Below are 15,245 nucleotides of genomic sequence, written 5' to 3'. Positions count from 1 at the left end.
ACACCACATACATAATAGGACACTGCGCTCATTTGATGAAAAAAAAAAAAAAACATAATAAGACACTTTCATAAATATTTTATAACACCTTCTTATCATAATAGAAGGAATTTATTTATTCATTACAAAATACAGACACCACATACATAATAAGACACTGAAAACAAGAGTTCTCTTATCCCTCCAGCCGTGAAGTTGGGAGTTCGATTCTCACGCGCGATATACCGCGCTCATTTGAACCCAAAATAAAAACAAGAGTACATAATAAGACACTTTCATAAATATTTTATAACACCTTCTTTTATTTATTATAAAATAGAAGGAATTTACTCGGTATTATTATTTATTTATTTATTAGCAAATAATCCTTGTGCAAAAGGTAAACGGGGCATTTTTAAAAAATCGGCGAAAGTAGTAGATGATGAACCTCCCCGAATCTTGGCAAAGAAAACCAAGAAAGGATCTCCTTTTTCAAGACTTAACAGAATTTCACCATTAGGTTGTTGATCAGATAACACCTCCTTATTCTCATACAATATCTTATAATAATCTTCACCAAAATAATAAACTTTTTCCAACTTAAACCAACTACGATTACTCCCCTTTTCGCCGTTGAGCACCAGCTTGTTTGCGCTTTCAGCCCAAACGGTGGTGTATCGACGACGGCACAAGGGTTCTGGCCTCAAGAACCTGAAAGCAATGCTAAGGTCTGAGTAAGTATAAATAATATTTTTTTCTGTAGAAATTTGTGGGGTGAATTTTATGGGAATGCCATAGTCCTGATTATTGATATTGGACTGGCCCACAATGAAGGAAGGACAACTGACTGTGCCATTATTAAACATTGTTGCCCCACCAGTTATGATCCCCTCATAATCTATTGAGACGGCATAGTAAAATGATCCCCCCGTAACCGGCTTTCCGAAGTCGTCGAGGACGATATCGGCCGTGGTGGTTGTAGGGGTGAAGAGGAGGAGGGAAAGTAGGAGGAAAATGGGCGACATTTTTTTATTCTTTTTCTTTTGAGTGAACTAATATTAGGTTGTTTGTGTGTTTGAATGAAATAATTGGGATTATTTGTTATGTATTTATGTAGGCTTGAACCATTTACGTGGGGGGACCGTTTGTAGAAAAAAAACAAATGACTCGCATGAAAAAACAATAATGGTAGGACGATAATAATCGAGCACGATAGGTTCTGAATATATGATTGGGACTTGGAAGATATGAAATTGACTTGTTAATAATTTAGCTTAACTAATTTTAAACTCGTGATATTAAGTATTTTATATAATCCATTTTTCAAATTGATAATTACTACGTATTTTATATAATCCATTTTTCAAATTTTACTCACTTACATAAATATTTTTTGAAACTTACTCCCGCCCAATGTATCTTTGATCAAATTAAATATTACTCCCGTCTAACGATTCCGGTAAAAAAAAAAATGACAGATTTGCTTTGACTTATGTTTTCTGAGTTATGTAATACAATAAACTTTCTTCAGCTGAGAATCCCAGATAATAAGTGAACCATCATCAACATCATCATCAGTCTGGGCGCTATACTCCTATAATTTGGTATGTACTCAATTAATTCCCCTATTTCATTATTGATTTCGACTCTTTAATTTTAGATTGACTAAATGTTAGGTATTTAATTTTCACCTAATTATATGATATATTTAGGGAAGAAGTTCACAAATTTGTTCTTTACATGTTGCATGTTGGTTAAAACCCTAAACTTTTAAATTGGTTTTTGTTTCCTATGCTTAATGTTATTAGTAATGTCACTTGCTTGGGGTAAGGAGGCAAGACAAATAACCTAGAGTATAGTGAATGTGGCCCAAGTCAAAGCACGTTAGGCGCTTTCGTAAGAGAAATAACGCCTTCATTGCACTGCTTACTAAAATAATGCATTTATCTCCCAAGATACAACAACTCGTTGGACTTTTTGGATACAGCCAGAGGAGTCCTCGTGCCAAGAATCACTCAATGCTCAATAATAGTTTTAAAAGTGATAAAACTGAGAGTTTGCAAAGTATACTTTGATGTAATTTAAGAAAAACTCTAACAGCATATTAGGAATAGTAATCGAGTGAGAGTTAGAAGAGATTATGATACAGTGAATGATCATAAATAAGTGTATTAGTGAAGACCTTTGAGTTGCTCGTTAGGACCTGTTTTTTTCTGCTGAAAATAGTTGAATTGAACTTAATAAAGCTGAGCTGAGCTGAGCTGAACTAAACTGGGTTGAGCTTTGTTCTTGATGTGTCGTCTCCCCTTAACTAACCTTGGTAGGAGAACATTTTTGCAAGCCAAGGATACGAAGTTAATGGAGCTGAATTGATCATAAGATGTAGTGGAAGTAGAGTTTGAGTTACTTTGACGGATGATGTATGAAGTATGAGGTGAGTCTAAAAAAATTCCGAACAATAAAATAATAATAAAATTTACTGGAACACTGGTGTTGCACAGAGTCTTTTGGTGAGTGACGAATTAAAGTGTAGAATTATTTTTTTTCTTTTTTATTTTAAAAAAACTCACAACAAATTAAAGTGAAAAATAGAGTATGAGATAAGTTTGAGGGATGATATATAAAGTTTGAGGTGATCTCGAGAGTTTGAATAATAAAAATAAAATAAAAGTGTTAATGAAAAACTGATATAACAGTGTCTCAAGATTTAATTAAGAGAGTCTTATCAATTCTCTTATATCAACCATAAAATTGGGGTTTTGATTCTCACCCGTAATATAGTGCGCTTATTCAGTCTTTTGAAAAAAAATCTTTTGTGGAAAGTTATGATTATTGATTAAAGGTATGATTGTCCGATACGACTCATTTTAAGACTAAAGTTAGGGTTTTTAGCGAGTCTAAAAATGTCTGATTCTGAGTGAAAAATAAAAAGTTAGTAGAAAGTTGGAATAGTAGAGTCTGAAGTGTGAAAATGAGGCTTATCAATAATCACATCTTTAATTAAGATTATTTCTTATTCTTCTTGTCCGCCCAAGGAGTGATCGAAAGAAATTCCCGGTTTTTACTGTTTTTGGACCACCTACTATGAGAGTATATATTATATGAACACAAATTTTTGTTTGTGACCATCAATATCTGTCACATCATTTTATCTCACAAAGTACCCATTACACTATTCATGTGGTCTCCTTTCTCCATTAACCCATTTTGTTACCATTTTATCTCACAAAATATCCGCCACAAATGGTAACCCGTCACAAGGGAGACCAACTGTTATATGAGTTGATTGAAATAAATTCCAAAAGATTTTTTTTATGTTTTTGGTCCATCTACATGCTACAGTGAAGTAGTGAACACATGTTCACGAATAGTGAAAGTTTACAATAATTTCACGGCCGACGTGCGGAGAAAGATTTACTGCCGACCTCGCAAACAGATCGGGTCATATCGGATTTGTGGTCGTGTTACATGTAAATGGGTCACAAACCCTCCAACTCAAATCCGACCCAATAAAATATCGTGTCGTGTTCGTGTCGACCCACTTATATAAATGGGTCATCAAACCTCAACCATAATCCGTTAATTTCGTGTCGGGTTCGTGTCGTGTTTTCGTGTCATGTCCATATTTGGAAAGTTTAAGTATATTTATGTGATGGAGGATTGGAAAAATTAAGATTAAATTAGTAAACAGGTCATTCGTGTCGGGTTCGTGTTTAGAGAGTTCAACCCAAACCCAACCCACTTAAATATCGTGTCGTGTTCGTGTCGACCCAATTACATAAATGGGTCATTGAGCCTCAACCCAAACTCATTAATTTCGTGTCGGTTCGTGTCTTGTCATGGTTTGTCAGCTCTACTCTAGAGGTGCTATTCTTAAACACAAATTCTCATTTGTGAGTCTAGACCTGGCAAAACGGGTCAACGGGTCGGGTCAATTTCGGGTCGGGTCAATTTGGGACTCTCGTTGAGTTCGGGTTAATTCGGGTCGGGACAGGTCTTTTCGGGTTTCGGGTCTATTTCGGGTTCGTTGTCGGGTCAAACGGGTCGAGTTGTTTCGGGTCGGGTCATTTTCGGGTCAATGAATAATAGAGAAATAGTCATTTCAAGAAGTTCAATTAGAGCTATATTTTGTCGGGTCATTTCGGATCGTGTCATTTTCGGGTCGGGCCAGTACGGGTCAAGAAAGCTCAGGTCATGTTCGGGTCGGGTCGGGCCAATTCGGGTTTTCGGGTCACATTCGGGTGATGTAATTCGGGTCATTTCGGGTCTCGGGTCACTTCGGGTCGGGTTGCTTTAGTCAGGTCTATTTGTGACAGTCGATTTTCATCATAGACTTGTGACGGGTCAAATAAAATTCACATTGGTAGATAAGACAAATTATTTGGGACTTCCAAGGCACTTTAATTTTTAATTTCTGTCTTATCTACCTATGTAGCCTAGGTGATAGTTAACCCGTCATAAGCATGTGACGAATATACTAGTCACAAGGGAGATTTGCTGATTCTTAAATTATTATCGGGTTCAAATTCGAGATTGTAATTTGCTCCGGTTATGTTATATTTCTACTATCTTTATTGTAATACGGAGTAGAGGTGGCAAACGGGTCAATCGGATCAGTTTTGGTTCGGGTTCTTTCGGATTGGGTTATTTCGGTTTATCTTTTTTTTTTCGATTTTAGTTCGGTTCAATTCAGGTTGGATTCAGTTTTCACTTTTAATCGGTTGTAGATATTTCGGATCGATTCAGTTTCGAGTTGGGTCAATATCGGTGCAAATAAAGTTCGAGTCGGGTTAATATCAGAGCATATGAGATTCGAGTTAGGTCATAATCGGATCGGATGTCAAAGGATTAGGTCTTTATTCAAAACATTGGATATAATACGAATTTTTTTTTTTTAAAAAAGTAATAAATAATTTTTTTTTTATAATTATGATATAATATTAATTCATTGACGTCAAATGGGTGACACTCATGTACAAAAAGACACTCTAGATGTGACGCCTACATACATTCAGGTCATTTCGGGTTTCAAAGTTGGGTTTCTGTCATCAATGTACGGGTTGAAAACGGTTCCGGTATATATCGATTCAGATTAAAACAATTCAGGTTGAAACAGTTCAAGTTCATTCGATTTTGGGTCTATTTCGGATATTACAAATTCGGTTCGATTTCGAATCAATTCAGGTCGATTAAGATTTCAGGGTGAAGTTCAGTTATACCTTTCGGGTGTACAGTCAAGTGGAGTTTTGACATTCAGTTATTTCCGTTGGTGCATTGTACCCGTCTCAACTTGTTGCTTGCATTTTTATTTTTACATTATGTATTGATCGGTGGCTCGGTGCTTTCGTTACGTATGAGAAATTGCTCTTAATTTCCCAATAAATTGGATTTAAAGTGCTCGCACGCAGTGGCGGTTTTGATGGGGGTGCAGGGGATGCACCTGCACCTGCACCCCCTTTGTTCAGAATTATGTAGAACTTTGTTTCAATAAGGAATATCAAATATTTAGTGGTCTAGTGGTTGGATACTTAATTTTTAATCCGAAGGTCTTGAGTTCGATCCCTAAGGCAGTCATTTTTCCACTTTTATCTCATTTAGTTATAAATTGTGTTTTTATAAATTCGTTCTATTATTTTTTGTTAGCTTATCAATTTTTATATAATTGCAAAACTTATAAATTTAGCATTAAAATTTATTTTTAATTAAATAAAATCCTCGTATTTATTTAGTTCCGATAAAATATTATGTACTCAACTATCTATTGCATTTAACATAAAGAAAAATATCATATTATTAGACTACTCATTATTTGGATCAAATTTTATTTTAATTTAGTGTTTTACTTTATCCTCGCGAATTTTTGTGTTTAAATATTAGTTTCCGACTTACCGTCACCGAAATCATTGTTAAACTTACACCCCCTGTGACAAAATCCTAGAATCGCCCCTGCTCGCACGGTTGTAATATATGAATATGATCGATGTTATTTTTTACATGGCGATCTCCATGAGGAAGTATATACGAAACTTCCACCCGGTTTTCTCCCGTCAACCGAAGGCAAAGTATGTCACTTGCGCAAATCTCCATACGGGCTTCGTCAAGCCCCTCGATGTTGGTATACGAAGCTCGCTTAGCTTCCGCCCTCATCAAATACGGATTCCGATAATGCCCATAAGATCACTCCTTGTTTTTCATGTCACGACCCGACACTGAGGTACACGTTCTAGTTTACGTTGATGATTTGGTTATTTGCGGTAACAATTCAAGGACTACTCAAGTACGTGCTTTAACATGAAAGACTTGGGCACTCTGAAGTATTTCCTTGGTCTCGAAATTGCCCGCAATAATTTGGGTGTAACTTTGTGTGCAAATTTTAACCTAAGCAAATAATTTGGGTGTAATTTCAAAATAAAATAAAAATTGGAGTAAGTAAAAAATAGTGGAATATTGGTGGCAGTAATCGATAATTTACTCGATTTTTATAACACGTACATAATACATTTACATCAAGCCTTAACAAACACAACAAAAGGGTTACGAAATTATTATGTCACGATCAACAACAAAAGGGTCACAAAATACAAATAAAAGAATACGGAAGAGTGATCTTTCAATAACTTATTGAAAAACCGTCTCTCCTAAATTTTTATGTAGACCAAGCCTTAACAAACACAACCAAGAGAGGATTTCCCTTCTCAAAACCCAACAAAATTTCACCATAACCTTGTTGATCATACAACACAGTCTTATCCCCATACAAAATCTTATACCCACCAGTCAATTGATCACCATACTCCTCCAATTTAAACCAACTACCATCACTCCCTTCTTCACCATCGAGCACCACCGCGGTTTCAGACACCGTCCACACGGTGGTGTATAGACGGCGACACAAAGGTTGTGGGCTCAAGTACTTGAAAGCAATGTTAGTGCTTGAGGATAGATATATGTTTTTGTTTTGTGCATGAGTTTGTGGGCTGAATCTTATAGGAATGCCAAAGTCCATATCTCCCTTAGTGGACCGGGCTACAATAAAAGAAGGACATGAGACTGAGCCATTGTTGAACATGGTTAGCCCACCACCTTTTTGGATTGCTATTGGCATGGCAAAGTAATATGATCCGGCCACTAGTGGGTCTCCTTCGAAGTCGAGGACGATGTCGGCTGTGGTGGTTGTAGGGGAGGAGAGGAAGAGGATGGAAAGTAAGAGGAGAAAAATTGGTGACATTTTTGTTGAATTATTTGAATGAAAAATGTCTCTTTGTTGTGTATTTATATAGAGTTGTTGTGATATGGTGTCATGGAGGGTTGAATTATTTACGTGGGAGGCTGCTTGTAGAAAAAAGAAATAGCTCATGATTTGGATTGATTAATAGATTATAGTACAAGAAAAAACAATAATGGTAGGGAGCTGAGGTAATTGAAAATTCTAGGATTTGATTGGGTGGAACTGAATAGAATATATAGTTTAATACAGTGCGGGAGCCAGGATTTTAAGTCAGTGGGTATGAAAGGGTAATATTATAAGGGGACTCGAAAAAATTCGAAAATTTGAACTAAAAATTTCGAAATTTTCAAACGTCAGCGGAGGGTTTTTACGGTGTCATTATAAAAATTTCGAAATTTGGTAAAAATATATAATTGAAAATCAAAACACGTATTTATTAATATTTATTCACAAAATATTGGTAATTAATGAATTTAGTATCATTGTATGAACAACTTACACGAAATTTGGGTTTTACGGTGTCATTATAAAAAAATATATATTAATTTTTTATTATGGACACTACTACAGATACAGGCTATAACAACGGTCAAAAACCGTTGTTATATAAAAAAGCGGACGTTGTTAAAGCGTCCGTTGTAGAAGGTTTTAACAACGGTTGGTTTACTTAACGAAACCGTTGTTAAAACTATTAACAACGGTTTTATGTATAAAAACCCGTTGTGGAAAGTGTGACTCAATTTTGGGGGGAAAGTTATAACAACGGGTTGTAATATACAAAACCGTTGTTATAACTAAAGACAACGGGTTGTTTTAAAATAACCGTTGTTGTTTGTTCTTAAAAAATAAAATAAAAATTAAATTAAATATTACTAGATGCATGCATAATTACGGCCTGTTAGAATTCCGATGCATGCATTATTATTGACATCACTGTACATATGAACGGATAATATGGAATGAGAAGGGTTAGTAATAGGATTTGAAGCAGCATTATTGAGAGATATGATGATGATTATTATGGCACAACTTCCTAACATATATATTAATTAAAAAGCAATTAACTCAACCCACACATTGCTTAGTATAAATACATTGCATATCTCAACTAACATTTCCATTATCTCATATATTCATCTTCAAACTCTAACTGTTAAAACTCTAACAAAATGAATGATTTCATCCTAAAGACTCTTACCATGATCGAGAACAACAACAACTTCATCCGCCGGTTCCTCCATATTGAGGAAAGTTTCAGGAGCGCTACCTTGCGGAAGCTCGATCCGCACTGAAGCACGCCAAAGAAAATGGCTTGACGGAGCAGCAGCAGTTGCAGCTAGGGGTGTTAATGAGACGAGACAGCTCGCGAGTTACTCGAGATCGGCTCGGTCAAAGCTCGGTCAAAGCTCGGCTCGTGTGAGCTCGGCTCGGGCTCGGGCTCGGCTCGAAAGCTTAACGAGTCAAGACGAGCAAATGCTGGCTCGACTCGAAAAGCTCGTGAGCGGCTCGAACTTGTGTGATTACCTAAGATATTGCTCATATTTTATAAAAATATTTTATCATGATTATATTTTTGTATCACACATATCAAATGTCTCGCTGATTTGCCAAATTTTTTCACATATAACCTTCGAGCCTTGTTATTGAAAATATCGAAAGAAAAAAGATAAAAAAACTAAACAATTTTATATAGGCTCGATTTGGGCTCGAGTTTGGCTCGAGCTCGCTTTATAGCTCGCAAGCTTTATAACGAGCACATTTTTATCAAGCTCGGGTAAGCTCGAGATCGGCTCGAGCTTGAGTTTTGGTACTTGAGCACAAGCCGAGCAAGGCCAAGCTCGGGCTCGGCTCGGCTCGTTAGCACCCCTAGTTGCAGCTATATGACGATATAGCAACTGCTGAACGGAACCTCTAAATAGCCAAGGAGGAGAGGACGGATACGATAGAGCACAATAAGATCCTCCATGAAAATATAAGAATTGCATTTTTACATATGTAATTTTTTTTTTAATTTATGTATTTATAAATATATATATATATTAATTATGTTTATCTTACTTCTTCATCTTGCTTCTTCATTGTTTTAGTAACTAATTATGCGAACAATACTTAAACAAATAACATAATGGTCGATAAAAACACATACATGCAAAAGAAATAAATAGAAAAAGAAAATAATGACGATGAAACTAACAAAGGACGCGAGATTTACCTGATAAATACAGAACGTAATAGACGATGAAATCACAAGGACGGCGAGAAGATAAAGCGACGATGAGAAAGAGAGAAATAGAAAAAGAGAGAAAGAGAGTGTGTATGTGTTTTGTGTTTGTTTGTCTGCTGTGTTTGTGTTTGTGTATTAAGGGTTGTGTTTTGTGGCCGCATGAAGACTTCGTTTGTGTGGTTTATAGTATGGAAGGTATTGACAACGGTTATTAAACAACAACCGTTGTGAAATATGTTTTAACAACGGTTGTAAAAAACACCCGTTGTTAAATAAGTTTTAACAACGGGTTTCAAAAATAACCGTTGTGATTACTTTTCACTAACTTTGCGCCAATTTTGCGCCAAATTATTAACAACGGTTGTGCATGTGTAACCCGTTGTTAAAACTAATAACAACGGTTTTTATAACCATACCCGTTGTAATTGATTTTAGTAAAATTCGCGCCATACATTCTACAACGTCTATTGTGATTTTCGTGAATAATCGTTGTTAAAGGGGCGTTGTAGTTGCCTGGATTTGTAGTAGTGGGAGTTGGATCGTAGGATCGTAAAATCGTAGGATCATATTATGATCCCATCTCTAGAAATTTTCAAATTAATAGGATCGTAAGATTCTACAACTATGATAGAATCGTAGAATCCATGATCGGTCAAGCATTTTTGGATCGTAAAATCGTAGAATCGTCGGATCGTATCGCGATTCTGACAACAATGATTATTAGACGATAAGAGCAAACAAAGATACGTGGATGCATGTTCTAGTTATTAACAACTTTGTTTTACCAAGTCTACTAAGACTTTCAAGCATACAATCTTTAATGACTAATTAATTGATTCAAAGTGTACGTACAGTGTAACTTAAAGTCAACGCACATGAATCAGAACACAGAATGTAAACTAAAGATGAGACGATATCGGATTTAAACTTAAAACGGATTAAATATATTAGATGAGACAAAAAGATGATATCTAGGTTTGTCACATATAAGGAGTATATCCCAATGGAGCTCATTTAACTGATACTATCATCCTAACTCCTAATTCTTAGGTGTGTTTGGATAGTAAATGTGAAGGGAAAGGGCGGGGAGGGGAGGAGAGGGGAGGGGGAAGGGGAAGGGAAAGGGAGGGGAGGGAAGGGAAGGGGAGGGGAAATGAAGTGTGGTTGTTTGGATACAACTTTCCTCCAAATTTTACTCATTGTAAAGAGATTTTGATTAACCTTGGAGGAGGGAAATTGGATCCCTTCAAATCTCTCCCCCTCCACCCTAATTTGCTATCCAAATAAGTGATTTTAAATCCCTTACTCTCTTTCCCTTTCTTTTCCCTTCAAATCAGTCAATCCAAACACACCCTAAGAGAGACTCACAGTTAAGCTACCAGCACAGTCCTCCGTGTAATATAAAACAACATATATCTGGTGATCCGCCTCTAATCCCGTAATTAACCGGAATCCTTAAGCTATACGATATATATGATGTTCTTAGGCAAGGTCAATTTTAACTATATAATTTTTTTAGTAAGTCTTGCTTAAGACGGAGCACCCGTTTTAAATCTTAAAACGGATAAAATACTAGACATATTTTAAAATTTAAGACGAATACCTCCGTTTTAAACAAAAATTTGATGATAAATTTACGCAAGGTCATTCTGAAGCCTCAACAACTACGTAGATTTGTCAGGCTATTGGGCCAAGCATCAGTCTAGAAGGAGATACCTGAAAATTTCCAATGGATCTCATAGTTGGGCTAACTTGAGGAGAATAATGGGTTTGATTGTTCGTTGATTGGCCCATGTGATCCAACTCTCCCAACCCCATCTAAGATCAAATTTATTTCATTTTGATTAGATCTTACCGATTAGGGGCGTCTTAAAATAAATGAAATCTTGGTATACCACAAAAAAATAAGGCCCCAAATATAAATGTATAAGTGTACTACACGTTGAGAAACATATTGAATTTTATCAGTAAAGCTTATAAATTCGATGGCCAAAATTAGAGGCCCGGTTCCGCCTCGCGTGATCGCCCGAGGTATTAGACGTCCCTGTTACCGACTAGACTCATGAAACCCGTTTCAATCTGATCCATTTAACTATTAATATATGAGCTTGTTTGTTTGAAAATAAAAATAAAAAAATTCAGTCGATAATTCTTGAGTTTTAGATGCACAAGTTTTTTAGGCTTTTTTTTAGACTTAATTTCAGCTCATTTCATGTCAGTTCAAATTTAACTTTACTACGTTCAGTTCAACTCCGATTCATTAAGTTCAGTTTAATGCACTTTATCTTTTAAGCCAAAAAGAAGAAGGCCTAGAATAAGTAGTCTTTTTCTTATGTGTGCTTGAGGTTCAAATAGTAGACACAGTATATAATTTTGAGATCTCTATCACCAAATCAATCACTATTAAATAAACTGCCCAAGTCCTAATTAACTACTACTTCATCATTATCAAAATCATTGAAAACTCTACTTATTTCTAGTTGCTAGCTAAAACACATGTTAATTGGCAATCCAAAAAAGTACCAAAAACACATCAAAGAAATGGCTAATTAACTAATTAAACAAAAGCTCTTATAGTTTACTAAGACAAAGGTGCACAATCCCACACCAAAGAGGCTGATGATGACTTCCATGTTTCTGGCAATACCAACGGTAACAACCCGGATTGAGTTGCGCCACTTAGATGACTCAAATTTCCCATTAGGGTACTTTGAAACTCTTGAAAATCTTCCAAATTAACCCGAAAATCATAATCATTACCACCAACATTATGAACATGTTGAAAATCATCTTGAAATTGCCCATTATTGATAAAACTAGGCAATAATCCTTCAAAGTTTACATGACCATCTTCACTAGGCTTACAAAAACATCCTTGCATAGATGACATGTTTGTTAACATCGACGAGATGTCGATGCTTGATTTTGACACTTCATATGGCTCCTCAAGTTGAGGCAAAATGTAGCTAGAAGGAAGGTCTAACATGGGTGGAATATTAAGAAATTGTTGATCAAAAGACGGTTTTCTTTCGACATTTTCGTTGGTTGTAGGGTAAAGGACATGATCTAAGAAGGAGAAAGTGTTAGTTGATGAGTGTAAGATATTGCTAGGGTTTTCTTGCGCAACAAAAGAATTATTATTATTACTATTATTATGATTATTATTGTTGTTAATTAGGGTTTTTATTGTGTTTTGTGGACTAAAATTAGGAGTATTATTATTGCAAATACTAGGGCTAAGGGGATCAATAGGAGGATTAAAGTCGGATAATGAAGGAGATACCCAAGAGTTAGAGATAGTCCTTGGAGTTACGGGGATAGTTTTCTTGAATATCCTGCATATAGCCCATGAATCCTGCATAATCATGCCAAATATAACAATTTTATTAGTTTGCATATATTTAATTTAAATTCGAATTAAAAATAAGTGTAGAAAGCGCGTTTTTTTTTCGTGTATTTATTACAATGCCTGTGATATAAAATGATAATACCGAAACTCAGTAGTAAAAGTACTCAATGAATAGATCGAACTATGTATGTATTCACTATTTAATCCTTGAATATTGTGGTACAAGTTTCCCTCGAATTTTGTTATTATAGTAATGATTTTTTAGGTGAGAACTCAAAAATAATAATGAAAAAATAAATTGATAGTTCCAATTTTGTAATTGTTCAAAGATGTACTTGGCTATTTCATCAACTACTTCGAAGAAATTTCCATCACTATTTCTTGGTTTTTGTAAGAGTTAAGCTACGTGTTTTTGACTTGCAACGGTCATTATTGTTTAATTAAACGCTAAATTATTAAAAAAAAAATGCTAAATTATTCCTTGATCTTAATTAATGTACTCCGTATATACTCGTGTTTTCATATCTATATCAAATCTTCTTATGCTTAATTATTTTCCAAAAATGGCAATAAGTCGTTTGAAAGATCGATAGTTTTGTGTTAATAAAACACGAGTGAGTATATACATGTGTCGCATGTTCATGCAACCATCTCATACAAGATTCGCCATAATCGCCAATATGTTAGATCGTTTTAAAACATAAGGTCACGTTTTCTAAATAGCATACTACTATTGTTTCGTGTTTTACACTATTGCTCGAGTACTTATACCTAAACATTACGAGTACTTATTTATGTTTCTGTAGGTTATCAAGATCGACCAACTTATACAGGAGTAATATTGATCTCAAGCATAAAAAACGCGCAAAAATAATGAAAAACATGCATTATCAAAATGTTTTAAAGACTCTCGGCCTATTTACGACAACACAAAAACATATAAGAGACTAAAGAGTTTATTATACTTACATTAGCAGGAATAGTTCGATCAATGCATTTCTTAGAAGGGATCGAATCACAAAGAGAAGGAAGCCGAAACTCGTGCATCATCCAATCAGTCTTAACACCTTTAGCCGCTCTACCTTTGTAAAACACCAACGACTTCTTCAACCCTATGCACTTGTTTCCCTCCGACGAGTAAATGGGTCGGTCCGTCCCAGTCGCCTTCCAAAACCCGGCTCCGGTTACTCTATTGGGTCGAGTACTATTTCTGTATTTTCTGTCCCTTGGACAGAAAAAGTACCATTCTTTCTCCCCTCCACTCGCTATTTCTGCATCATTTTCAAAAATAAATTAATTCTTTAGTCATTTACTTTTAAGCATCGAGTATTTTTCTATTTCAAAATATTGAAGTCTTCTGTAAAACAGGTTTACGTTTCATATTCATGGTCCTATGATACAAGTTCTAACATAAATTTCATCATCATGTGACAGTGACACTGTGACCTTAAGTTTATTTATATACAGACTTACAAAGTATATGTAAACAGACGGTTTTACATGAGACTTATTTTTGGATCGAACTACAAGGGTTTCAAACTAGGAATATTAAACCGAGTCAAACCGGTGGTTTGGAGATTATGAAAGTTAAACTAGGAATATTATTATGGGATAGAGGGAGTAATCTGTAAAATAGACTTCATGTTTCAAACTCATGGTCCTATGATACGAGTTTTAACATAAATCTCATCATATATCATGTATACGGACTTACAAAGTATATGTAAATAGACGGTTTTACAGAAGACTTATTTCTGGATCGAACTAGAATGATTCTAAAACAGATCTAGATCGATTTATTTATTTTTCATTTGAAGAATATGAAAGATCATGCATGCATGCATGCAAATGAGCTTACTTGGAAGATCCCAAGGATCAAATTTATAAATATCAAGTTGTTTGATAAGCTCAATAGAAAGGGGACGTTGTTGAATCTTCCTCTTCAAGTAAAACCCTACAAGCTCTTCATCAGTAGGATGAAACCTAAAACCCGGAAGCATAACTTCATCCGCTTTCTGTTCGCCTTCATTTTTCGACTCCATTATTATTTCTAAAATCTATCTTTCACAATAATAACCCTTATGAACTATTTTTGAAAATTTATGATTGCAAATAAAATGAATTTAAACACTTGAAATGAAATGAAGGAGTAAAAGACAAAGATAAAAGCCCTAGGGTAATTAACTTAGATTTAGTTCATTATTTTAGGTTGTTTTTTAGTAAGATTGACAAAAGTTTGTAAGAGAATGAAAGGTATAAGATGATGCATGCTTATAAGGGAGCTGCTCCCGAAGGATCAGCCGCCTTTTCTGGTGACTTTCATAGTGTTTTTATATTTGTTATTAGGGTTTCACTTATCGGTATGAGTTTATTGAAGCAACAATTACCAAGAAACCGACGTTATTAAGTCAATTAGTATGGTAGAAAACAATTAGTCTTCTTAAAATAGCAAAATGGATCTTTTG

At 35.2% G+C, this 15,245-nt stretch overlaps 3 protein-coding genes across 3 annotated transcripts; all 3 read right to left on the bottom strand.

Moving 5' to 3' along the window:
* Positions 1–347: 347 nt before the first annotated feature.
* Positions 348–1,004, bottom strand: LOC141600075 (uncharacterized). The gene has a single exon (XM_074420250.1). It carries the CDS (start codon positions 1,002–1,004, stop codon positions 348–350), a length of 657 nt encoding a protein of 218 aa, XP_074276351.1.
* Positions 1,005–6,625: 5,621 nt separating this feature from the next.
* Positions 6,626–7,207, bottom strand: LOC141600073 (miraculin-like). Its single transcript, XM_074420246.1, has one exon. The coding sequence runs from the start codon at positions 7,205–7,207 to the stop codon at positions 6,626–6,628; it is 582 nt and encodes a 193-aa protein (XP_074276347.1).
* A 4,805-nt stretch (positions 7,208–12,012) lies between these two features.
* LOC141600071 (NAC domain-containing protein 58-like) lies at positions 12,013–14,822 on the bottom strand. The gene is made up of 4 exons (XM_074420245.1): positions 14,639–14,822; positions 13,750–14,051; positions 12,618–12,786; positions 12,013–12,497 (listed from the first exon to the last, which is right to left on the bottom strand). Exons 1-4 carry the CDS (start codon positions 14,820–14,822, stop codon positions 12,013–12,015), a joined length of 1,140 nt encoding a protein of 379 aa, XP_074276346.1.
* Positions 14,823–15,245: the final 423 nt, after the last annotated feature.

The sequence above is a fragment of the Silene latifolia genome, chromosome 9 (genome assembly GCF_048544455.1).
Source record: "Silene latifolia isolate original U9 population chromosome 9, ASM4854445v1, whole genome shotgun sequence".
Taxonomy (NCBI): Eukaryota; Viridiplantae; Streptophyta; class Magnoliopsida; order Caryophyllales; family Caryophyllaceae; genus Silene; species Silene latifolia.
The sequence above is the reverse complement of the archived record's forward strand: the minus strand, read 5'-3'. Positions and strand labels throughout refer to the sequence as shown.

Bases quoted from the DNA above. Each gene is read 5' to 3' on its own strand.
- LOC141600075 (XM_074420250.1), bottom strand. From the start codon at position 1,004: ATGTCGCCCATTTTCCTCCTACTTTCCCTCCTCCTCTTCACCCCTACA.
- LOC141600073 (XM_074420246.1), bottom strand. From the start codon at position 7,207: ATGTCACCAATTTTTCTCCTCTTACTTTCCATCCTCTTCCTCTCCTCC.
- LOC141600071 (XM_074420245.1), bottom strand. From the start codon at position 14,822: ATGGAGTCGAAAAATGAAGGCGAACAGAAAGCGGATGAAGTTATGCTT. The intron at 14,052-14,638 runs GTAAGCTCATTT...AAAATGATGCAG, and splicing joins TGATCCTTGGGATCTTCCAA to AAATAGCGAGTGGAGGGGAG. The intron at 12,787-13,749 runs GTAAGTATAATA...ATGATTATGCAG, and splicing joins ATCGAACTATTCCTGCTAAT to GATTCATGGGCTATATGCAG.